General features: G+C 34.1%; 2 protein-coding genes across 2 annotated transcripts; both read right to left on the reverse strand.

Annotated features, from left to right (window-relative positions):
• Window positions 1-6,107: 6,107 nt before the first annotated feature.
• Window positions 6,108-11,657, reverse strand: LOC136276531 (uncharacterized). Its single transcript, XM_066088770.1, has 8 exons — window positions 11,588-11,657; window positions 10,931-10,971; window positions 10,136-10,376; window positions 9,629-9,748; window positions 6,708-6,783; window positions 6,520-6,564; window positions 6,357-6,416; window positions 6,108-6,232 (listed from the first exon to the last, which is right to left on the reverse strand). Exons 2-8 carry the CDS (start codon window positions 10,955-10,957, stop codon window positions 6,196-6,198), a joined length of 606 nt encoding a protein of 201 aa, XP_065944842.1. The 5' UTR covers window positions 10,958-10,971; window positions 11,588-11,657; the 3' UTR covers window positions 6,108-6,195.
• A 7,817-nt stretch (window positions 11,658-19,474) lies between these two features.
• LOC117689327 (amyloid-beta A4 precursor protein-binding family A member 2-like) lies at window positions 19,475-26,179 on the reverse strand. Its single transcript, XM_066088766.1, has 2 exons — window positions 25,967-26,179; window positions 19,475-19,660 (listed from the first exon to the last, which is right to left on the reverse strand). The coding sequence occupies exons 1-2, from the start codon at window positions 26,162-26,164 to the stop codon at window positions 19,490-19,492; spliced, it is 369 nt and encodes a 122-aa protein (XP_065944838.1). The 5' UTR covers window positions 26,165-26,179; the 3' UTR covers window positions 19,475-19,489.
• Window positions 26,180-27,166: the final 987 nt, after the last annotated feature.

Here is a 27,166-nt window from a genome sequence, read left to right on the forward strand (position 1 = left end):
TAGTAAGGAAAATATTTATAAATTGTTACATTTGCTCTAAGAATAATAGAGCTCTATTGTAGCATGCTGCAGCACTACATACAAATTTGCGCAACTGCAGATAATTTTTTTTTCATTTTCTTTATCTAATAATGTTGTGGGTTCAAATCCCCCGAGCAAAATATAGTATAAATCTTCATCTCTTAGCTGTGAAAGCTCTACATATAAATGGACATCGAAATTATTGATTAAACTGTTGTAAAACGAATCCCTAACAAAAGCTGTGGATGGACACCCCAAAACAGCATGCTGAAATTGGTTGCTGTAAGTGCATTGACATATTCTGCAGTTTTGGTCTATATACACGGGTGGAATGGTCCAGAGTTTCGCTAGTAATCTAATAAATGGAACTTCATCAAATGAAAATTCAAATTTACAGAGTCTGATAGGAGAGACTGTATTGTGAAAAACTTAAAACATTCGGAAGTCTGGATCATTTTCCGTGCGACTTCTCCAATCCTCAGTATGGTGATTATGAATCGACTTTTTAACTATAATTTTCCAATCCTTTTTTTTCAGGGAATTTGCCAGCTTCAAGGAATAAATGTAAATATTGAAGTAAATTATATTTGGCTAGAATTTCGTAAATATCCTTTAGGAATCCGGAAAATGGTTTGATGCCGTCCTGTAAAAGGTCACATAATCTAAGTAAGAAAATGTTTTTCGTCAGACAGCTAATATCAAGCTTGCACAGTTTTCCAAAAAAGGCTAATTTTCTTTTATCTATTTCCGAAACGATGGGATGTAGTCCAAGCATACTCTCACACATATCTGATCTTGTTGAGATTTTCAGACCTTGGATGTCTTTTATCACGAAATGTTGAAATTTATTTAAACCTTGTAAATCTGTTTGCTTTAAATTGTTCCACAGTTCACATCCATACAATACAGTAGGTAATACTATTTTTTGGTAGAGTCCAACAAGAGTTAGAGGGTTCGTATTATGAGACAGGTCGTTCCGTATTGCGAAGTATGCTTTCCTGCCTTTGTTACAGCTTTCCGTTGTTCGCTCACCAGACTTGAATTGAGAGTGTTGGATAATACCTAAATGTTTGTAGCTATCGTTGATTGAGATGTCATCCTCTCCTAATTTCCAGGCATGCTGCGTTAGGGGCCTTCCCTTCCCAAACCTAACAACGCTAGATTTTTGCGCATTAAAGGAAAAGCGCTATAAACATGAATATCTATATGCAACGTTTAGCATCTTTTGTAAGCCCGTCGGACTTAAACTTAAACATGCAATATCGTCGGCTAATGCTGGGTTTGTTGATTTTACATTGTACACACCAAAGTTACTACTTACATTTTCTAAACAATTCAATAAATCATTGATAAACACACAATATAAAAATACAGACAATACACCTCCTTGGCGAACACCTTGTCCAATTTTAAACCATTCAGAAATTGTGCCATTCACAGCTACTGTGCTTTCATTATTGATATGACAATCATCTATTATTTTCCATATCTTGCCCTTTAATCCCAATTTGTGAAGTTTAAACATGAGCGCTTTTCTCCAAACTGTGTCATAAGCTTTTTTACAATCTAAAAATGCCACATATACAAAACTACCGTGGTCATTGTTATGACATATAGTCTCTTGTAAATTAAAACCTGCGGTAATGCAACTCAAATCCTTCTGAAACCCTTGCTGCTGGGGATTTGGGAACCTAATTTCGCTAGTTATTACGTCCGAAATTCTATTATGCAGCATTTTTTCAAAAACCTTTAACAGACACGACAACAATGATACTGGTCGGTAGCTATCAGGAGAGCTTTTTGTTTTATTGTCCCCTTTATATATTGGGACAACAATACCTTTTTTCCACTCACTGGGTATCGGCCCGCATTTGATAATCCCATTGAACAATTTGCATAAGTAAAAGATTACTTTATTGCCCCCATATTTTAGATGCTCTGCTTGAATACCATCAATTCCCGGCGCTTTACGCAGTTTAAGTGATTTAACGGCTTGGTCTACTTCCGATTCGGAAACTTCGTATTCGAGACGTTTGTCACATTCGTTTTAAGATTTAACGTCATCATATAATTTATTTATGTTCAGAAAATTTTCTTCGTCATAGATACTATTGTTTTGAGGGGTATATACATTTTCAAAGTAGGTTCCAAATAAATCGGACACACTTTGGGGGGTATTTGCAGTGATACCACCGTACTGAATTTCCGGATACACCCTGCTTTTGCGGGGTCGTTGTTTGCTAATCAGTTTCCAAAACAGTCGAGTGTCGCAGCCGGCTGCGTTATCTATGTCGGTATAGGTTTTCTTGATATACTGCTCCAATGCTAGTGACTGGCATTTACGAAAACGCCTTTTAGCACGCTTATAGTTAAAGCACGATGTGTGATGCATCCCGCGGGGTCTCCCTTCCCTAACCCAAATGCCGTCATTCTCCGTTCTTGGGCATGAGCTTCCTTGACCTCCCCTGTCCAGTAGGGCTTACAGTGGGGGTTAAATTTAGACCTGGGAACGACAGTATTCGCACTTGCTGTTATACATTTAACGAATGCCATACAAAATTCGTTAATTTCGGGGTGGGTCTCTGGTACATTATTCCCCATTATATTATCTAACTGGTGAGTGACCTCTCTTTCATAGGTTTGCTTGGATTCATTTGATATGTTGTGCCATGCTGGAGTTTTGCTAGTAAATTCAATGAGATGATGATGACTGCTTTGTATATTGTACACAGCCAAAACGGGAAGGTGGTCAGACGTGCTTGAGAACGTCCCTTCGGCAAGGATTTCATAAGAACTGAGTGACATGTATATATGCGCATCTGAGAATACATAAACTAACATAGTTTCTGTACTCGTAAATGTGTGATTACATTTGGGCGCTTTATCATTCCTTAACATATGATTAAGATGGTTTTCTTTTACAACATTTTAAGCTCACTTGATTTGTACAATTTGCATCTTCCGATGTCTACCTCCAAACAACTTGCATCAAAGTCACCAGCTACTACAATATGACCATATCGTGAATAATAATTATTAAAATCTTGTAATATCGACAATTGATCTTTATATGCTTCAATATTGTTTTCTGGGGGAAGGTAAGCCCCTACTATGTACAAGAGTTCGTTGGTGTTAACTTTACATTCTATTGCAACAATTCTAGGAGAATTAACTTCTACATGTATTTCTTTAACACTAAACAAGAATGACTTTTTTATCATAATTGATACACAAGATTTCCCATGCAATTCATTACTGATTTGGGATTCACACTTTGTGAATGAAAAACACCTGTTGTCTACACTGTCTAAGTAGTTAGAATACATTTGAGGAAGTTTGTGCTCGCTTAGGATAACAAAATCACAGTCTGTATCACGTAATAGGTTCGCTAAGCACATAGTTGAGGACATTAGCCCTCGCACATTCCATGTCATTAATTTTAGTTGCATAGACAATAATACAAATAATAGGAAAGAAATCATTGCAATTTCAGCAGCTTTTGCTCTAGTTTGGGCTTTATATTTTCTAATAGTTTTCATTGTCATCATCATGTTCGTCATCGAGTTCTTGTTTGTTACCATCTTCCCGCTCGTTATCGCCTTTCTTCTGGTTTTCGCTATCGATCTTCTCCTTCCATGTTCTTTGATTTAGCCATTTTCGACAGCTCACTCCTTCAGGCCAGAAGTCTCCCGATTCCAGTAACTTCGAGTCCTTAGGCGATACGTTGATTTTGGCCGTCAGGCGTGCCCCCGGGTATCTTGCTCTAAATAGGATAAAGTGAGTTATCTTAACCCCTTTCTTTGATACGTAATTCATAAGCCCTGTTCGCGTGGATCGAGAGCTAATTCCCGCAATATAGTAACGAGCCTTACGCTTGTAGGTCACACCCTAAAAAATATCGGGTTCCGTCTCGTCCCCTGTATGCTCCCCATTGTCACGTCGACGTAAAACACCTTCGTTATTGCTGCACGCCTCTGTTCTTGCTTCGCCCCTGTATTGGGTTTTACTCGACTTGTTCGTGTTTGGGTAGAATACTTGTTCGGTACGGTTATGATCATTTTCTGGAATCATAGGTCCAAACAGCGACTTCTCGGGTTCTGTGGATGTCTGCATGCCACTGTCTTTTTGGGTTGATCTCTGTGCCCATCGTCCTGGTCTGATTGTTTTTTCGATTTTACCATGATCATTTCAGTAGTATTTGGTTTGTCATTTCGCTTGCTATTGATATGTGTGCCCTCTAACTTAGCATTTACACTCTCACCGTCGCGAGTGTGATTGTTTGTATGATTAGGCGCAGCGAGGTGGTCCCGACTTATGGGCCTGTCGTCCGTTTTGTTTACGCTTGGTTGGGCACTTGTAGCTTTGTAAGATAACGGTTCTTGCGTACAATCACTCGCCTGGGACATTCTGCTGTCTGCTTTCTGTGTATTATTTTCCAAGGGAGAGGGACTTTGGGGGTTTAGAATTTTTAACTTTGTTTTTGTGTCGTTTATTTGTTTCTGGAGACTAGTACATAGTTTTGACACTCTAGATAATTCAATTTTAGACTTTTCATAGTTCACCTGATACTCTGTGTAATCAAGACCCTCAAGATGCTTAATGGTCGAGTTGGTATTTTTGCGTGCCGTTGCATGTGCATTAAACCTGTCCCTTAATTGATCATTTTCAGTTTGTAGCGAGTTGTTTTTTCTTTGTAAATCTGCTATTGTTTTTTTTAAAGATCTGAATAGTTTTAGCGCTTTTTGATTGATTGTCTTCACGTTTTGATACTCTCTCAAGTAAACCCTGAATGGTAGATCGTATTTGAATTATGGTACTCTTTGGGAACTCCAGGAGTTTATTTCTGCATTTATCAAGGACATCCGCTAGGATAGCAGGGGTCTCTCCATTACAGAACATAGTGAGTGCAAAGCAATCTCTGGCATACTTGATAATGCTAGAACAGTTTTTGGTCGTTTTTCGGACAGTCAAATTTCCAGGGGGCAGTTGTCGATTGATTTAGCTTTACTGCACAGAGAGGTTCGGTAATCAATAATAAATTTTTCATTGCTAGATGCTAGTTCAATAAGCTTTTCAACGTACAACTCCTTTGGTAGATTTTGCAAATTGTGATCTAAATCAGAGTAATCGTTATAACAGATAATACCTGTAGATGTATGGTCGTCGGTGGGTAACGCTCCTTCATTGTCGTAAGAACTACTCACTTGTTGTATAGGGTCCGAGGTAAAAAGCTGTACAAATTCCTTCCCTTCGTCAAAATTATCACAACAAAGTAAGTCAGTACAAAGTAAGTCAGTAAGAAGACCATCAGAAGTTACACTAGGAACACTATTGCAATCGGGCCCAAAGTTAACACGGCTCAGAATATTGGACAGATTGTCCCCACCACCCGGATCGTGACCGCTTTCGCTTACCGCCATATTGGGGCCTTTCCATGGCAACATGGCGGCCGTAACGTTCTTTGAGCTGATTGTTTACACAAACGCTCAACCATACTTTTGATTTTTAAGCCCCAAAATATTTAGAGTGACCCCCCCTTTGCCCGTGACGTGATATTACGATCCTACAATGGCATCCAGGTTTGCACAAACGACTGACAAAGAAGGTAAAAAAATTAGAGAAATAATATATGAATTAAAATGTTATATATTATTTTTTGTTTGTTTACATATTAAAATTTAGGTCCTCGACAAAACAAAACACTTATTAGGTTTGTTACTGACTGTTTAAAGAAATTTGTGGGGTCAGTAAAGTCCATAAAAGGCGAGACGGAATATTATAATATTATGCATGCCAATCAACACCGGATAAATCGTAATGATAACTATTATGAAAAAAAAATTCTGCAAAAGTAAACATTATGCAAAAAAATTGTATCTTGAAGTGTTTCTCGATTGAAAATTTGTTTAAACAGGAAATAAGACTCAGAAATTAAATAATCTTTATATTTTAAAAAACAAAACAAAATTAATAACACTATAACATGCATAACATAAATATATCTTAAACAAATCTCCGGTAATTTTATTAAATATTTACAAGGTAAGCATTTAATGAATAAGTTATTTTCAATTTTATCATATTTTTGCTGGTATCGTAATACTGCATTGTATTGTAATACTGTATTGTATTATTATGTTTTATATTAAAATACAACCTTCTAAAAATTCTTACTCACCTTTCTTGTGCGTGCGTTCTGTTTAAATTTTCGCTAAAAACAAATGAAAAGAAGTAAGCGCAATTTTCCTGCCTGTTTTGCCTTATTTTTTATACAAAATAATCGTTAATTAGTTATCTTTTTGTGGTGATTGATTTATGAATTATTATAGACCTACATAATATCGGAGGGATCCCAGAGACTTGAATTGGTATCGCCTTTTATTGAAGTTGTTATTCTGAAATTTAATGGGTTAATATGTATAAACAGTTTAACTGTCAGCATTAATTATTGATATAAATTTCAAAGGAATCATGTAGTCAGTAATGTTGTAAAGTTACATTGTCTGGTTTTCCGTAGTAGTTCTTTCTTTCGTGGAAGTGGAACTAGAAATTAAAACAGTGTCTTCTAATTATTAGAACTATTATGAGAGGACCGAAGAGAAATGGTTCTGGTATAAATAAAATAGTCAAAATAAACACATCCTTATTTAATCAAAAAATTTATATTTTAAAAAAACCATCCTTACACAGTTGATTCATGAACACAGTTCTTCTCGGCTTTAAAGCATTTCATATTGCTGTCGATCTCTAAACACTCTGGATCTGCGAGAAAAGATGTGTTTTGATTAATATATACATGTACAAAAACAAAATATATTATTATACTTTCATGTTAAATACTGAAATCTGATTGGTTAAGACGCAGTTGATAATCCATTCTATTACCCTCAGCGTTAGCCACACCCTTGGCAACGGGTACATATAACACAACGAATTGTTACATGCGCGTAAATTATGCGCGTACGGTTCTCCATAAAATTCACGTCATTTCTATATATTTACATCTACCAAGTATTATTCCCTCTATTTCTTACGAAAACTTATAGTTAATTCATAGCTCTATAGAAACAGCCAGACTGAAATATACATGCCCCGTTTATCGATTGGTCGAAATCTACAGCGGCTGAAACTGAGAAGATATTGACAGGTCTGAAATTGACACGCCCTGCTTATCGATTGGTCTAAACCTTTAGCGACCTACAAAATATCACGGACTGCACGGAGTAATCATGATGTTGTCTGACTCAAAGTCTCAAAGGAGACGATTTGGCTGTTTCTTCTAGCTAACGTACTTATGTACATTACCAGTAATTTAGTAATTTCTACTAATTTTTCATAATCAATTTATTAATTAGTTAAAAGAGAGATGTTAATATAAACAATAAAATGCTTTCTTTGATGATTCATGCGGGTTATGAAGGTAGTGATCATTGCAGGAAAAAATTACAAAATATCATTGCAGCGTTGAAATTAACACCCCTCGAAAACCATTGTCAACCTCCGCTTCGCATCGGTTGACAATGGTTTTCTCGGGGTGTCAATTTCAACTTTTACCCTCCCAAACAGGCACTATTTATATAATGTATTCATACTTGCATCTTACAATATTTTGTGTGTCTTTTGCTTAGGGTTTACCGTACTTTCAAGCCTACATTTCTTATATATGTTTGTTCTAAAGCTGTTGGGTATGATAGCATAATCCTGCCTCTATATATGCAAAATAAATTTTGACAGTGTGCAAAAAAGAATATCAACATGCAAGATAATCATGTCTATATGCAAGACAGATATTTAGTGTGAGCGAATTACAAATTTTTAAATAGAATCTTGTTGATTTGAATACTAGTACGGTTGTGGGAACTCAGAGCTTTTATGGTATACAGGGACCTACACGTTTTCTGCTATACTTATTTTTTACCTTATTCGTATTATCTTGTCAACATATCAGTGTAATGTGCTCTTATTTATGTAGTATTTTTGTTGTTTTTTTTATCTTGCAAAGTTGCAAAACTTGAACATCCATATTGTTTTTGTTTAGTTTTATTGCAATACGTCGTATTTAAAGAGCAAACATTTGGTATTTTAAAATGATATATAATATATCAAATCGAGAAGAAGTGTTGACATTATATTTAAAACAAGTTTTGAAATTTGTATTTTTGTTAATAACAAATAATATACAAATATAAAAACACACTACATATGTGTTACGTTCACTGAACGAAAGTTCTAGGTGTTCACCCAATACTATGTTTTGATTATATGAAATAAACACATTTGTTTGTCTTGCCATTGAAGTGACTAATTTTCATCCAACTTCCAAGTGGTTAAGAACGATCTAGCGATTAACCTTTGGTTGCAACTCTTGCTGAATATCACAAACACTTCCGGTTTGGTTGAATTTCGCCAAGAGCTTTCAGATTTTCTGGGGTTGTCGATAGAATTGATGATACACTTGAGAAATAGTATTTTAACTATCATTTTATACGGAATAATTGCCAAAAATTAAAACAAAGTCGAGGACGAAATGAATAGTAGATTTAAAGTGAGTACAACCTCTAGTAAAAACAATCCAGACAACAGGATACCAACGGCTAAAACTGAGTCATAGGAATATGACGAGGTGATCATTACAGTCTAGCTTGATCAAATCTATCAAATCTCATCGGACTTTAATGGATTTGATCACACCCCGACCATAATAATTACCTTATGATAGTCAAGGGTTGATTCATATTCCTCAAATAAATGATATCATTTTTTTGAGGAAAAAATATAGATATCAAGTAAACTTATGATTGAATTTTTGGGGGTTTTTTGTTTTTGTTTTTGTTTTGTTTTTGGTTTTTTTTTCAGGGGGGGGGGGGGGTATTATTGGTTGGTTATTGGTTTGGGGGGGGGGGGTTGAAGGTATTGGGGTTGTTTTTAAGGAGGAAAAAATATTTTTTGTAATTAATTTTTGGTACACTAACAGCATTTATGTAAGTTCTGATAATTATTCTTTTCAAAATATTACACATGTACCATACGGAACTGAAAAAAGGTAGGGACCTAGATTTATTATTGTTGGACCTTTCCGTGAAAAAAGCGATATGATGTGATTAAGAAGAGTCACTTAAAAATGGACAGGGTAGCAATTATGCTTGAACTGGTCTTGTTCTGCTTTAGGACAACTCAAGCAAACGCTTAAAGAAGGTATACTTAACTCTGTTTTCAGGGTGAAATAAGATTGGGGAAAAATGCTCATGTAACCGGGAATTTGGTTTTTTGTTGTTTTTTGTTTGGTTTTTTTTATGTATGTGTCACGCAATTGCAACTGCTGTCAATATAAATAATAACTGGATTGTGAAATTGAGTATAAACGGGAATTTAAGGATAAATGATTAATTAAGTGAGAATTTAGCACTTAGTATGAATAGATCTTAGTTCATAGAGTACATATATTTCTGCTTTGGTCGATACTAAAATCATAATTAACAAAGAAATGGATAAGGACCTTAAAAAAATCTAAATAATGAGTTAATCTTTACTTTAATCAAAAACAGTGAGTGTTCTAAACATGTACTGTATAAAAACGTTGCATATATGATCTGTAACCTAAACTTACGTTTATACACTTCTTTGGACTCAAACACCGCTGATGGACATCCTGAGGTAAAATTGTTACAAGTGTAGTAAGTAGGTCTGGTGTTTTGTGCCACCTTGTAATTGTAGATTGGACAATTTCCTGTTCATGAATGAATAAATGGTCTGACAAAGATTATAAAGATCGTCATCTGTGGGAATGAATCTCGTATAAAGTTGGGTACAATTCATTTTATTGAGAACCAAAACAAATATATTTTAGACTTAGGTAAATTAATCAAAACACAGAACATTATTCATCATGGTTTACGGATGAAATCATTAGCGGTCTTACATTTTTGCCTTTATTCATGTTTCAATAATATGTTTTAATTTAAAAAAATCAAAATATTAAAGACCATTTTAAACACCGGGATTGTTGATATGTGCCCTGATTTACCTACATGTATATTCCTACATGTAAGACGCATTAACAATAACTCCTTAGTAAATAGCAAAATGGTAATGATATATGTAGTGTACACTGTACCTGGAGCTACGGGTACATTTCTGCCACAAAATTCCACAGTTTCGTTTAGAAAGGAACTAGGCATACAGTGATAGACCATCGCCTGTTCGTTGGAATTGACTGAAGTCAACTTATGAAAACAGTTAATTCTTTTCGACGCAGTTATCCACATGCTGATATTGTACGGATCGGGGCAAAAGTTTTTTCTGTAAACCCATTGTGGCAACACTGCACCATCAGAAGGTCTCCAGCAAAGAACAAACTAAAAATGATTCAAACTTCCCTTTACAAATGCACACATGAATATAATACGAATGATTAAAAAGGTACTTTATTCTCGAGTAAGTTATTTGTACTGCTGAATAATTATAACGAAAAAAGTCTTAAGAATTTTATACTTGTAAAACATATTTTTTAGTTATTTTAGCAGGAAAAAAACAAGGTGGTGACAGGCACTGACTATATAACACTCCAGACGTAAATTGTAAGTTACTGATCAGTTTTTTTTATGGCCAATGCCTCGAGCTGCAATACACAGACTCAGAGTTATGAAATGTCAGAGTATCCACAACATGATCATTTCGGATAGTATTATTGCATTGTCTTTGGGGTGTTCCCAAATTTTATTTCAATATGGTAACAAGACGATGAAAATATCGTCGAGACCTATGGTCTTGCTTCTTTTACTCTTTTAGGTAAAATTAAGAAGCGAGACCGGCTGTGGTTTCCAACGATCCAGAATGTACCCTTTTTCCCTTGCATTATCTACATTCGAAGCATGTATTAAAGAATAACAAATGAAATGAAAATACATACCAGGAAAAAAACAGCGATAAGTACCATTCTTTCACATGTCTCTGAAACAATCAATTACGAATTCATTAGCAGAAATACATTCTCGCCGAGTACCATTTCTCGCCAGTACATTGTTACGTCATTTTTCGTATACAATTTTATAGTTGATAAAAACTGATGGGGGAAAACCCACAAAATAATGTTCATACGCGCATTGACTATAGCTATTAATGAACTATTTTATATCTTTAGTATTCTCTTTCGAGAAGTGGACAGGCATAGGCTGTGCATGTCCACTTCTCGAAAGAGAATATATCATTATAGTAACCTTCTATCATTATATAACTTGAAAACGTCTCATACTATATATCTTTTCGTTGATTGATTGAATACAGGAATGAACTATTTTTTCCAATCTGATCTTAAGATATAAAATAATCGTGCTTCGATTATTGACATTTTATCACTGCAACCTTCTTTCACGCAAATGACGATGGAAACCCTTTACTTTAACAAACCGAAAGAAAAATATATTGGGATTCTTATTTAATTCATCATTTCATTAGATTCCCGTCTCTATCAACATTTATGTACCATATAGACAAGACAACTGTCGTCTATTAACAAAAAACTGTCTTCGTGAACAAATGATAATGATTCGCATATTCTAGACCTTACCTATTCCAATCGCAATTTCAATCAATCCTTCATATTTTCAACTATGGTTACCAATACCTGCCTTTATTCTATACATATGCAATTTTATTTTATTTTCCTTGCGTTGGTCAGTAGGAGAAGTAATTAAGTACAAATGTAATTAACGCATGTTGAAATATTACTCACTTTGAAAAAATATTCAATTCCAGATTTTGTGATTTATACGTATATTTTTTTTCAAAGTGCGTTAAGTGTCTCGATAGTACAAAATATTGATGTAACTTTATAACGCACTTTGCAAAAAAAAAATAAAAGTGCGTTAACTTGGTCCCAAACTGAAAAACACAATTTCAAAGTGCGTAATTTTTTAAAATGCATTGCCACATTACGTCTTGCTGTACAAAATGTTCTTTACTTCAATATAACGTGCCCTTGTTTTCCAAATCAAGGGTTTATGATCCGCTCCTCTCTACAAATGTAGAGCAAAGCGGATTTTAAAAACCTCAACCTCTACTTGGGAAGACGTACATTGTGAAGTTTCATTTTATCATGCGCAGACCCCCCCCCCCCCCCATCCCCAACCCCCGCCCTCGCGCTTTCCACCCCATCATACTATTTGGCAAGCAAAATAAAAAAAAGTGGACAATATAAAAAAGCGAATTTGGAAACTCTCTCTCTCTCTCTCTCTCTCTCTCTCTCTCTCTCTCTCTCTCTCTCTCATAATCAAATGTTGCGAAAATATTTATTTTTGGCTTTTAAACATTGTGTATACTATTATTTCATGATACATGTACATGTCAATAACGTGCTTTCATTCTGTAATTCCAAGAGATATTCAAAGTAAACCACGTGATGTTTGATGCCCAGGCACGTAGCATCGTTTTTGAAAGTTTGGGGAGGGGGGGGGGGGGTAGACTCAGCGTATTGCATCTTCGGGTAAAGAAGAGTAAACATTGTAAAATGCATGGCCCCTGTCCTCCATGGTAAAACCATCAAAATTAATGCATTCTTTAAAATTGTAATAAGCATTATATAAGCTCTCTACAAAAATTGTGAAATCCATGGCCCCAGGGTCAGGGGTTCTGGAGCAATGATTAGGCTGTAATGATAATAGTGAAAATACATTAATTCTTCAAAAATATTCCCATCTGCTCCTGGATATTAAGCAGATGAACTAAGTAAATAGTATAAGGAAGAATGCCTCTCCCAAAATTGTGAATGTCATGGCCCCTCGTTCAGGGGTTCTGGTGTTAGGGTGGGGCTCTAAATAACTTCAGTAACTCTTTGAAAAAAAATTGTCCTCTGCTCCTGGGTATTAATCCGATGAATTAGGTACATAGTTATGATGAGGAAGTGCTTCTTCCAAAATAATGAATGATATGCCCCTTTATCAGGGGTGCTTGTGTTATGTCAGTACTCTGATATAGGTTTTGGTAAATTGTGTAATTTCGACTGATTATATTTTTTGTACTGATTATTTGTTCGATTATGTCACTGTATGTTATGCTACAATTTTTTAATAACTTTTTTAGAATTAAGAAAGTTTAATGAATTGATCAATCCCGGAATATTAAAAATGATTTCATTAGCCCTGTCATTATAATGAACATCATTAAACGTTGCAAAAGCCACCCTGCAGTTATTCAGGTGGGCGATAAGGCCCATCGGCCTCTTCTTTTTTATGTTCCCAAAAAAGTTTTGGCAACTCCATGATAAATTTTCTATATGTAATTTTAAGAAAAACGTTTGCTGCGAGAAAAAGTGCCCCCATGCTACTTGGCTGATGCCTTATTATTGACCATTTACTGTGCTAAATTGCTCATTTTTGGTATGAATGGGTCTAGAATCCATACCCAAAAGTACTCTTAATAAAAAGGATAAGTTTTTCACCCTTTTTTATTTAAGTGGGTCGACAAAATTGGTGGGTTTCACAAAAACTTCAAACTTTGTTTATGACTGCCAAGTTATAAAAGTTATTCACAGTGATTGATATGTGTCAACGTAGCTCAGTGTGATAGGGGGGAAGAGTGTAGAAAGTACCTCGCGGGTGAGATGGTGTTCGAATTGTTGAGGGCCGTTTTTTCTGCGCTTTTCCTTCCTTTCAAAGTGTTTGTATAATAAAATTATTTTGGAAAATATTCGAAACTCTTTAGAAAACGACAAAATTACATAATGTTTGGCGAGTATCATTCGCATCAATGCGTTTATTATGCAAACCGAGCCGTGTAGGGTCGTATAATTTTCGTTTCAGCTTCGTATTTTTTCTTCTGGCAGGGTGCCAGACCTAATCTAGGACCTAATCTATATTTTTTTATTTCTATATTCACTACATAAACTGGTACATGATGAAACTAAAAATGGACAATGCTGTACTTTATACAATTACAATACAGGTATAGCAAAAACGAGAGAAGAGTTTATCAAAGTAAGTCTTTATTCAATGATTATTTCTATGTTGGAGTTATGATTTGCAACAATTGTAACATTTTATCTATCAATATTTCACCTGATTTTATTCGTCCTCATTGTCATTCGTTTTTTATGTTTTTATGTTTTTTATGTTTAACTACACGTTATATCATTCGGATTAATTTCTCTACGAAAGACGAATAGTGTCATATGTTAAAAAAAATCTCGTAATTACAAACTTTTTATCGATCATCATTGTCTTTACCAGGAGCACCTTAAGTATAGATACATGTATTAGTAAAAACCTTCATCCTTCTGATTTTTTTTTTTTTTGATTTTTTCACTTTTGATATGTTAAAGAGATTTAGCCTCCAGTCCATATAATAAACAAGAGGCCCACAGGCCTTGACGTTCACGGAGTACCATAGCCTAATGTAAAATTGTTTACGCGAAAAATGCAAGACCAACGACAATACGTTACCCAAGTGACTTAAGTGACGTAGAAAATTACATGTTCACAATATGGCCATATTTAACCCCCCCCCCCCGGCCAAATGAAAAGCAAGAACCACTAATTTTTAAATTTTAAAAAAGACATATAATGAACAACAAATGCATTATCTCCCTAGATTGTGAAGGTACGGAAGAAAATATCATAAATTTTCATTACACAATACAAGAAGAGGACAAAAAAAGGCATATGCATTTTGTACATCTCCCTTGACTGTGAACTATTATCAAATTTTAACATTTTTCTATTTGACAATATTGGCCCTGTCCTAAACTACAAATACAGAATATATGGTCATCTTCTAAACTGTATAGATCTATATGAAAAACATATGGTGGTTGTCGTGTTCGATAGAAATGCGCGTAAAATGTTTGTGTAATTTGCCTACATACGGAACATACCCGCCATGTCTACTAACGTGTCTATATTTAGATATGACTATTCAAGCAATACGGATATTTCAGGGTTCTTACCACTTTTTTTTTTGCAACCCCCTCTTTATGGCCCCTGGAGAGTGGGGGTCATGGATTTCGCAATTGTTGTTCCCTTTCCCCTATAGATGCTACACACCAAAGGTCAAGATAACCCTAGTAGTTTCCGAGAAGAAGCTGAAAATGTTCATATCATAACACACGACCATGGAAAAAAACAGATCGCAATAGCTGAATAGGTCAACTGAGTGACTCAGGTGACCTAAAACACACAATGTATGAAACACAATTTTATAAGGAATCTGGGGACTTTTCTAAAGTACAGTATCTGTAGGAGGCTATTTAATACCAAATAGAAAACAAAAAGGTTCTTGAAGTATTTATTGACTTGTATACAAATTACAAATAAAACAATTCAGTCACATACATCACACACAAACACAGAGCAATTTGTGTCTACTCCCATACAAAGCACAGGCGTATGATATACAACTAATTAAATTCTGTTTTAAAGATTTCTTTCAAATTCCATGTTAAAGTATCTTGTTGTACATGATGTTATGGCATAGTTTCTATTAAAGAGGAACTTTTCTGATAGCTTACACTTTAGGAATAATTTTAATTAACTATCCATATTTTGAAAAATTAATATATTGACATCATATTTTTTGTAATATTCATCACCTTTTTGTATTTGAACCTATAGTAATCAAATACAATCTACAAAACATAAAAATCCATCAGAATTATTTCTTCTTAAGGATGACCTTTACTCAGAATGAAAAAAATATCCACTGATGATAATGAAAAACCATCTATTGTATGTTATAGACCTTTGATTGTAGTGTTGTTTCTCACTTTCAGAAAAGTAGGTCAATGACCTACTTTTTGAGTTAATGGTCATTGAATATTTTTTGAAAAATCAAGAAAAATCCCGTAAAATTTTCGCTACGATTGAGATTTTCTTAATTGTTAAAATATTACAAATAATAAAATACTTTAAAAAATAAAATACAGTTTATGAATGGTAGTGGCACTAAAAATATACAATGCATGAACATTTCAGCAACAATTTTTAAAAATATTCTAGTCCGAATTTCCTCTATCAGTTGTAAAATTCATACCCATTATTGATATGATTTTACAAAAAATTGAATGATGATAATACAAAAACATTTATATTATTGAACTACTCATATTGGCCTAATTCTGTTGGCATAAAATCTATATGAGGTCAATGATCAAAATTTTGAGATATGGTGTCGTTTATCGTTTTTAAGCATTTTTCAATATTCGTGAAAGTCGTGTCATAAGATTATTTATAGAATAAGTGAGGTTAAAACTAACAGAAAATATGCAAAATTATTTATACTAAAATATTAAATCTTAACTTTCAATATAAGAGTACTACCAAAAAAAAATTTAGCGGAAAACAAAATCTGCAAAATTTAGTCCGAATTTCCTCTGTTTGGCTAAAAGTCTATTTTTGTTTGAGCCTAATTTCATAATATAGTAAAAATATCGATTGTTTTGTCAATAATAATTCATTTCATAAATATTTTTTTGGTTGGAACAAATTTTACTCATTAAATTGAATTTTATAACAATCCGAATTTGAGAACTCAAACCCTGTGTAAACAACACCCTTAATAGATAAAAACAAAAAATACCAGTTGTTTCCAAATATTCAAGTAAAAAATAATGTCATATCTGCTCCTGGAATACATCATTATCATTTTTCCCTTTAACTCATATTCAAGTCACAAAAAATTCCTCTTATACATAAAAACCATATCACATATTTATGATGCGTTCATTATATTGATGACTAGATATATAGTAGTATACACAGTTCATATATCACTCTTAATTATTGCTTTGTACATAAGTTTAAAAAGTTTACCTTTATTTAAAACAATTACTAGACGATACACTAGAATAAAGATGCATAAGAATTAAAGCCTTTGCTTCAAAAAGTACTTAAAGTATGCATATCTATAACAGCTTACTGAGCTTAGGATATAATAGTGAATTTCATTTAACTTAATGAAACTTGTAGAATCATACACAATATTTCTTTGTACTGATCTACTTTTAGCTACATAGAGAAACTTTGTATCTAAATCTTTTGATGTTTGAAAAACAAATACAATTAGACGTAAATCTAAAGTATACTTGAATATGTTATTAATTTTAATATGTGAAGTACATGTATCATACCTCTCTCATATAGAAGTACACACATTCCTACAACTTTTGTACAACCATTTCTCAACAAAAAACAAAAATTAATACTTGACATTTTTCTATGAAGTCACATTTTTGTTGAGGCTTATGAAATGCACATTCATTGTCAAGCTGTATATGCATGTAATGGAAATGTTGATACAAATTTTATAAAGCAACATACGAGTACGAGAAACATTTTTATGTAACAGCATTTTTTATACATTTACATGTTGTTGCAACTTATATCTTAAAAAGAAAAACCAAAAATGTCACTGAGCACTGTTACAAATTATGGCTATATTCACAGGAAATGGAAATGTTGATCCAAATTTAATAAAGCAAATGTACGAGAAACATCTTTATGTAACAGCATTTTTTATACATTTACATGTAGTTGCAACTTATATCTTTAAAAGAAAAACCAAAAATTTCACTGAGCACTGTTACAAATTATGGCTATATCCACAGGAAATTGAAATGTTTATACAAATTTCATAAAGCAAATGTACGAGAAACATCTTTATGTTACAGCATTTTTTTTTATACCTTTACATGTAGTTGCAACTTATATCTTTAAAAAAAACCAAAAATTTCACTGAACACTGTTACAAATTATGGCTATATTCACAAGATTGAATTTCAAATGAAAGCAGCATGTTAAACATTAGTCAAAATTAATAAAAACACAACTTCCACAATGCAATGCCACTGTTCTGACAATATATTACTTCATCATACTGTGTAGTTGCACCGCAACATACAATACCAATTTCAAAATATCACAAGAAATACTTATACATTATACACATTTTGAGATAGACATGATTCGTCGATCTGACAGAATGTGCGATTCTTGTTTCTCCCATTAGTTGTTGCAGCCTGCGACCAGAAGCAACTTTATATGCGAGTTGAAAAACAAGCAGACAGAACACACACCAAAAGCAACCAAAACTTTTTGATAAAACTATCACCTATGTTTAGGTCAAGAGCACAAGTCTTTCTGGAACAGTTCTCAACCTGTAGAACTATTTGGAGAAATGCTGGATGTCTAACTTAGCACACTGAGTGCTATCTGGAATATCATGGAGATGAACAGATGAACTGACTACAGGGTTACTGCTATTGATAGTGAGGGGTTTCCTGACCCGTTAGACGTCGATATATTAAGATGGGCATTGTCTACATGTGAATCTGTACAAAAAAATTATACGATGATAAATGTTTTATAATAAACCTGCAAAACTGGCATTTATTAATCAAAAGTATAATATGATTATGTGTAATTAAGGTAAAAAAAAAGTCCAAAACTTGAAGTGCGGTGGATTGTGTTGAATAGATGTTTAATGGGCGGGAAATATATAGGATGACAGCTTATTATTCAAATATTTCATTAAAGAGTGTTTTGGTACAAGAAAAAAATGAGAGAGCTTCAGGCAGTGCATTACTTTGTTAATCTTGTCTACAGAAAGCAGAAAGAAAACCTCATCATTTGACAAGAACATGCCATTCATCAGCTAATTAGATGTAATGAGAAGGTTCTTCATAGGAAAGACTCCTTTTCATTAGCTAAATTTGATTGGTTGAAAATATCTCATTTTCTAAACTACTAATAAGACATCTGAAAATACCATCTTCAGATGGAAAGACATCTACGATCTTCTGATAAGCTTGTCAAGAGACAGAGCCTTCCTAACCATTTAAGATTTTTTTTTAATTTAAAATATCTATGTGAATTTTACAAAATGTTTTATCAGATAAATATCTATAAACCATAGCCTTGAATTACATACAACTGTTGGAACAATGAAGCACAATAATCTACATTTCTTAGCAGAACATATCATATTGAGGAATTTTCTACATAATTTTAAAAGAACAATTCTAAAGAATGCTTATAGAGCCTGGATACATTTGGCATCATTCTGAAAATACCTTACAGCGATTTTAATTTTGTTTAACAAAAAAAAGAATCAAACATTAAAACAAACTTCCAACAGACCCATACTGTGTCATCATTAGAATTTGAGGTGGCTCAATTTTCGTGGTATTCGTGGGTATCCCTCACTCACGAATTTACATCCTCCACAAAAACTAAAATATTAAAGATTTAGTTTCCTACTTAAACTGAAAACCGACACATCCACGAACTAACATCCCCATGAATAAGCAAAAATCCCAAAATCCACGAAAATTGGCTCCCACGAAATTAAATGGTTCCACAGCACACATAAACAGTAAAATGGGTAAACATTTCAGTTCACTTAAAAGTCAACGAGATCTCTGTAGTTTGGAATTATTCTGCAAAAGTCAGACTTTTCACCACATTAGTTCAACTGATTTAAGTTAGAAATCTAGAATTCTAGACATCTTGACAGTATGTAACAAAGAACATACCACTCCATTCTGGACACTGAATCCCAGCTGATACTTGACGTCTGGTCGCTTGATCAGGACCTCCACCACTGGTGCACAGGGAACCACCGTTAACTTTACCACTGTCTGGTTCTTACTTGTCTAGAACAGAATACAATTTACATATACTGAAATTGGAAAATATCTACCACATCATATACTGTGGAATCAATTTTGTTTGTGGCGGTCAATCTTCGTGGGTAGCCAAAATTTTCCTAGTTCGCTGGGACGTAATTTCTTTGGTAGCAAGTTTGGGGAAATTTTTATAAATAACAAATGCTTGTTTATAACTTCATAAGGATGTAAATTCACAGGCATTAAAGGTTACCAACAAAAGCCACGGACATTAATCCCCCATGAACAATGATGATTCCACAGCATTACTTTTCTGAATAATTTCTCTTAATTTCAACATTTGTTTCTGTTATAAAGTCTATTTTTTCAATTCATTAATGCAGCAATTAAAATACAGTGATACTGATGTAGAATTAACTACGACTATGTCTGCACACCAAACTGAATTACATATAAATGTAAATATCATAAACAAAGTAAACTAGATGCTGTCATTAGACAGTAATACCCGCACCATGTGTTTGCCCCTAAATAACACTATTTTGTACCAGTTTAATTAAAAATGAAGGCTATATGCAAGCTCCGGTAATACAATTAAAATTCATAATTTTCATAACTGAAGGATGAGATCCCTTCCCATATGATAATACACATCGTGACATGAGCAGCACTTTATGTGCAATTTGGGGTAGAACTGTTTGCAGTGAATTTTCAGTTAATCAATAATCTTAACATTTTATGTCATAGAAAGTATAATGGTCTATATAATTATTACAAACAAAATTAAAAATTAAATTATATGCCCCCTCCCCGTGGCGGTTGCCGGATTTAGATTTGCTTCTGTGTGCCTACATGAACATCATCGTGTGCACAGATTTAGAGAAGGGGTGGGAGTGAGGGGTCCGGACCCCCCCCCCCCATGAAAATTCATTTATATCAATTGTAAAATTACCAAAAATACACCTTGGACCCTAATGCTCTAACAGACATGTAAACGCTCTAACCCATTGCGCTTCAATGTTAGGTAACATTATTTGGGGGGTAAATATTAAATCAATATTTGATATACTTTATTGTTTATCTCAATAGAAAGTATACATGTACATCACAATATGCAGGTGTCCTGCACCACCTTAAAGCTGTTATTTACCTAATAAAATAGTGCAAGTGGATTTGAAGAATAGGTCATAAAAATACATGCATGTTACAAATGAATGATCTTTGTCTGAAGTTACGTACACAACACAGGTCTGCATGTCTCATTAGCGGGTACTAGTTTTACCCAGCTCTTCGATTAGATGGGTTCACGTGTATACATACATGGGTGTTGATAAATTTCGGAACGGAAAACGGAACGGAAAGCGGAACGGAAGGGAAAACGGAAAATCTTATCTAATGTTATTTACCTCATAGATTTGTTAATCATGCTAAAACGATATACTTTATGTACCTTTTTAATTTTTGTTGAAAGATTAGCAATATTAGATTATTTATTCAAGAATATTTATTTCCTAAAACTTAACAGTACATGCATTGACCACTATATTCTGTCCCAAAATATCCTCGATTCACTTTTACTATATATTTATATATACCTCAGGGTTCAAGCGATTCTCTCTTAGAAGCATTTAACATTCTCATTATTCTTTCTTTAAAACGTCCCCTCTAGCTTATCAGCTGGCATAAATACACGGCTAAAAATAAAGAAGTCTACGGGGTTTTGCATTTCAACAGACCCGGATGATAGTGTTGAAAAATTGTGCAAGGTCTTCTGAGTGACTTCCAAATGAAGAAAAGATGTCAACATTTTCCATTATAAATCGTCCAAATGTGCTGCATGAATATTTTGGGATCGACAGACTATAGTCCCAATATATAATCGGAAAATCAAACCAGGCAACGTCTAGAGCTTTCTATTCGGATCATATGTATATAGCTGCTGGAATAAACAACTGCTTAGTAATGCAAACGTAAACAAAATTGCATTGCTAAAAATACTAGTTTCACAAATTACCGGGTATTTTAATGTTTACTGTATTTTAATTTTTAATGTCGTCAGTCCTACGGGTTTTTCTCTTCCATCTCAATGATACTGTATCGTCTGTATGATAAAAGATCGTCTAGAACACCGAAAATTCAATTTTGATGTAAGTATATACATGTACATCATACTAGTATTTGAAATATAAAAATACTCAAAACACGCATAAAACGCTTTCACTAACTGCGTACGTTACGCTGATATGCCAGCAATACCATATAAGAAAAATAAGTAAAAAGTTATAGCTAATTTGCTCGTTTAAAGTCATGTTCATGTTTCACAATTCGAATACATTTGATTTTTCCGTTTCGTACTCAACTAAAGCCGAATGAATACAATGCTATAATTGATAGATATTCATAATTATGAATATTAATAAGATAACAACATGTTGATAATCATTCATTAGATATAAATAAAAGATACAAAGTAAATCGTTTCTGGCCAGTCTATACCCTTTTTAAGCGATAAACGTGATGATATTTTCCATTCCGTTCCGTTTTCCGTTCCGCGTTTTAGCAACACCCATACATACATGTCTGTGTTTTCCGTATGCATGAAAGGATTTGTTAAGATCAGCTAAAGGAATTCATTATTGTGTTTTAATTGGATTATCATTATGATGTTGACCAATTTAGGTAAGCATAATACATGTAGTAGCAGTAGCACAATATAATGAGATGCCAGCATACATATATAAGTTCTACTTTCACTTTCTAAATGTGATCTCCCTAGGCCTTTGACAGCATACTGTATCATCATCTTTTAATATTTAAATAAGTTTATCATCGTTACCTATCCTATCGCATTTGTAAAGTTTCTGTCATTTTAGTTGCAAAAGTTATTTTTTTTCATTTGTCAGACTGCATGCACTATTGAGTTGACCCCATATTGACCCTGTATAAACAATTTCTTATTAAATTTGTGCATTACATGTAAGTAGGTGTAGACACTTATCATTTTTATATGAGTTATAATAGGAAGGAAGGAGTATTTCTTTCTTAATGTATTATATTATGCATCAAATACAATGTAGGTCATGACCTTATGGGACTGTTCTGACCCCACGAAACAGGAAAATACAAAATATCTTCTAATGTCATTATGATGCATCTAATGGTGTAAAGTACATTAATGACCCCCAGGTGTTGTCTTTAACCGCCCCCCCCCCCCACCTTTATGAAATAGGAAATGATATGATACACTGTATATTTTGTTAACTTCTGAGATCTGAGATCCTCATCCCTAAACCATATAATTTATTTTTGCTCTTTGTGTCATTGCGCGTAAAATTGTATATAGATTATGTCCCCTTGGAGAAACCCTGACATTTTAGAACTAGAAATAATAATGTATTTTATCTTATTCATATGTTATACAGTAGTGTTTGGTCCATGTGGGTAATTCCTAGCCTATTGATGTCAGTGCTTTGTTAAGGAGACTTTAAAATTTCCCAAAATAGGCGAATACATATGGAAGTGATGCATATAACATTTTGTTTATATAAATCTTAAAAATTGAATTAAGCAATTTCCAAAATGTTAATGTGAAGCACGAGAGAAAAAGCAATCAAGAAATGATTTAAAATTTGCTACAGTACACATGTAAGAATGTATTAAGAAGACTGAATCTTTATAACCAGGTTAAATTGGGGGGGGGGGGTGAATGTGGAGTATAAACATTTATAATTTGAATCATTTATTGTTATTAATTTTAACTTGTCAATGAATACTACTTATTGATCCCAAGGTAGAAATATGACCTCTGATCATATCTCAATAGATCATTTGTCAATCATGCAAGGTGTAATATAATTTTTTTTAAGAATAACATTTTTTACCAGTTCATAAAAGTTTTGACACCCAAATTATATTTTGATTTTAATAGATCATTCGACAAGAGGGGGGGGGGGCAGTTTATATTTGAGTTTGTATGGGAGTGTGGGTTCCAAGTCATATATTTGACAATTTTTTAATGTAATTTAAAATAAGACTTATAAGCCATACTACAGTCATGAACATGAATAGTATAGAACAAAACACAAACTAATACATGTACATGTATATATACATAGGAAGTATTACAAAACAGATGATCTATATCTGGGTTCTTAAATTGAATCATATATCATGTACATATTATATTATTGTTTCTTTGTTCAAGGCATTTCAGATGGTATGTATAGGTCATGATCCCAAGTGCTCTTCCTGAAATTATTAAATATCATAAAACCCATTGAGATCCCCACCTCAATCCAAAGATAGTATTCCTCCTTAGGTCATGCAGGCGCATCAGATCATTATGACATGTAAGTCATGACCCTAAGGGGTCATCCTGACCCCCTTAGAATCAGAAATTGTCAATTATCTTTAAATTATTGATGTTTGATTATCCTATCTCTATTTAATCTTTATTATTAAGTCTCCCGAATGAAATTTGGAGACTTATTGTTTTTGTACGGTTATTAATTCATGTTTTATTAGTCTTCATCTTCTTTTTCTAATTCTTTCCTGCTCTGAACTTGTTTCTCAGAGATGGCTGAACAGAATTGTACAAAACTCTAAGATATGATAGGCCTGCATATCTAGTTGTGCACCCTGGTTTGATTTTTCTCATTTTGGGTTAGACAACCACTTTTCGGGGGAGGGGGGTGTCAAAAGGGCGTGGGGTCTAACATTGAACATTGTAGGAAGAATCGTAGACTGTATTGTAAATGGTAACTTGAAAACGGACAAAGATAATAATATAGGGTTTTCATAATCATATATTGGCTGTTACTGGCAATATATAGGGTTTATTAGATCTGACCCCTGGGGTCATCCCCACCCCCAGGAATTTGAAATTACCATATATCTCAGAAACTGTTATAATCATGACCCCTAAACCATATATATTCATGTTTCTGATGTCAAGGGACATCAAATGTTATGTAGGTCATGGGCCCTGTGGGTGGTCCTGACCCCCTCAAACAGCAAGTCCCTTAATATCTTCAAAACAGTTGAGATCCCCACCCTTAAACCATATATATTCTTGTTCCTTGTGTCAAGGGGCATCAAACGGTATGTAGGTCATGGGCCCCGGGGGTGGTCATGACCCCCCTTGAACAGGAAGTGCACGAATATCTTGAAAACGGTTGAGATCCCCACCCCTTAACCATATATATTCTTGATCCTTAAAGGGCATCAAAAGGTATGTACCGGTAGGTAATGGGCCTCAGGGTTAAATTTAATTTTTCAAAACCGTAATGTACATCTATGGAACAGTTCCTATCATATCCCAAGATATGATGTGTCTATCCATTAAATCATAAAAGGAGTTCTAGGATCTATGTTTTTTTTAAGTGATTAACGTCAATTTTCTGCTACTTTTTGACTCCCTGGATGAAATTTAAATTTTTAAAACCTTACTGCACATCTATAGAACAGTCCCTATCATATCCCAAGATATGATTGTCTATCCATTAAATCATAAGAGGAGCTCTTGGATCAATGTTTTTTTTTAGTGATAAACGTCAATTTTCTGCTACTATTTGACTCCCTGGATGAAATTTAAGTTTTTAAAACCTTATTGCACATCTATAGGACAGTCCCAATTATATCCCAAGAGATGACGTAGCTACTCCAAAAGTTGTAAGAGGAGTTCTGGGAACCATATTTTTTTTGCAAAAAAACGTCATTTTTTGTTGCCCACTGATCCCCTTAATAAAAAAAAAAATCTGGAACCTGATCACGCCTCAATATGACACCCCCAATCATATTCTAGAAGATCATTTGGCTACTGCCAAAAAAAATGACGTTTTTGAAACCAGTTTTTTTGTAAAAAAAAAAAAAACACGTCATTTTTCAGCCATTAAATGACCCCCAGGACAAAATTTGAAAATTCCGAAACCTTATTGCGCATCTATAGGATACCTTAAAACATATTCCAAAAGATGATTTGTCTACTGTTGAAAATGTAGGAGGAGTTCGAGGAAGAAGGTTTTTTGTGAAAAAACGTCATTTTTTACCAATTATTTGACCCCCAGGACTAACAGAGAATTTTTGAAACCTTTTTACAAAACAACATGATACCCCAAATCAAACTCCAAGAGTTCAGTTTGCTGGTTTATAAGATGTAAGAGCAGTTTGAGAAAGTAAAACGTGACAGACGGACGGACGGACGGACGGACGGAACAGGGTAACAACAATATACCCGAACTTTCTTTAAAAAGGGCGGGTATAACCGGTGATCAATAGGATGAAAAATTTTAATAAGGGAATGCATTCTCTCAATAAATTCACGAGAATTGCTACCTTGTTGTAGTTTTGACAGGCTGAGAGAGGGAGTCCGACCAGGCTGATTCCATTGATGGAGATGATCTGGTCCCCGATGTTTAGCTGTCCACAGCGGGCGATCGGACCTGAGGGGTACATGTTGACCAGGACCACGGTCAGCACCATGGATCCCCACCCTGACTCTACTATCACAATACCAAGCATCTCTCCCTTCATTTTTGGCCCAATAACCTGCAAGTTACAACCATATTTATAATTTTTATTGCATTTTTTAAAACCTTTTTATACCCGCACTTTCTAAAGAAAGTTCGGGTATATTGTTGTTACCCTGTTCCGTCCGTCCGTCTGTCCGTCCGTCCGTCCGTCTGTCTGTCACGTTTTACTTTCTCAAACTGCTCTTACATCTTATAAACCAGCAAACTGAACTCTTGGAGTTTGATTTGGGGTATCATGTTGTTTTGTAAAAAGGTTTCAAAAATTCTCTGTTAGTCCTGGGGGTCAAATAATTGGTAAAAAATGACGTTTTTTCACAAAAAACCTTCTTCCTCGAACTCCTCCTACATTTTCAACAGTAGACAAATCATCTTTTGGAATATGTTTTAGGGTATCCTTTTGATGCGCAATAAGGTTTCGGAATTTTCAATTTTGTCCTGGGGGTCATTTATGGCTAAAAAATGACGTTTTTTTACAAAAAAACTGGTTTCAAAAACGTCATTTTTTTTTGGCAGTAGCCAAATAATCTTCTAGAATTTGATTGGGGGTGTCATATTGAGGCGTGATCAGGTTCCAGAATTTTTTTTTTATTAAGGGGATCAGTGGGCAACAAAAAATGACGTTTTTTGGCAAAAAAATATGGTTCCCAGAACTCCTCTTACAACATTTGGAGTAGCTACGTCATCTCTTGGGATATAATTGGGGCTGTCCAATAGATGTGCAATAAGGTTTTAAAATTTTAAAGTTCATCCAGGGAGTCAAATAGTAGCAGAAAATTGACGTTTATCACTAAAAAAACAAACATTGATCCAAGAGCTCCTCTTATGATTTAATGGATAGACAATCATATCTTGGGATATGATAGGGACTGTTCCATAGATGTGCAGTAAGGTTTTAAAAATTTAAATTTCATCCAGGGAGTCAAAAAGTAGCAGAAAATTGACGTTTATCACTTCAAAAAAAACATAGATCCTAGAACTCCTTTTATGATTTAATGGATAGACA

The sequence above is a fragment of the Magallana gigas genome, chromosome 6 (assembly GCF_963853765.1).
Source record: "Magallana gigas chromosome 6, xbMagGiga1.1, whole genome shotgun sequence".
NCBI lineage: Eukaryota > Metazoa > Mollusca > Bivalvia > Ostreida > Ostreidae > Magallana > Magallana gigas.

Coding starts and splice junctions, on each gene's coding strand:
- LOC136276531 (XM_066088770.1), bottom strand. CDS start 10,957: ATGGTACTTATCGCTGTTTTTTTCCTG. Junction 6,417..6,519: donor ACTACGGAAAACCAGACAAT/GTAACTTTACAA, acceptor ATTAAATTTCAG/AATAACAACTTCAATAAAAG. Junction 6,233..6,356: donor TGGGATCCCTCCGATATTAT/GTAGGTCTATAA, acceptor ATTTGTTTTTAG/CGAAAATTTAAACAGAACGC.
- LOC117689327 (XM_066088766.1), bottom strand. CDS start 26,164: ATGAAGGGAGAGATGCTTGGTATTGTGATAGTAGAGTCAGGGTGGGGA. Junction 19,661..25,966: donor CCTGTCAAAACTACAACAAG/GTAGCAATTCTC, acceptor ATTCTGTTCTAG/ACAAGTAAGAACCAGACAGT.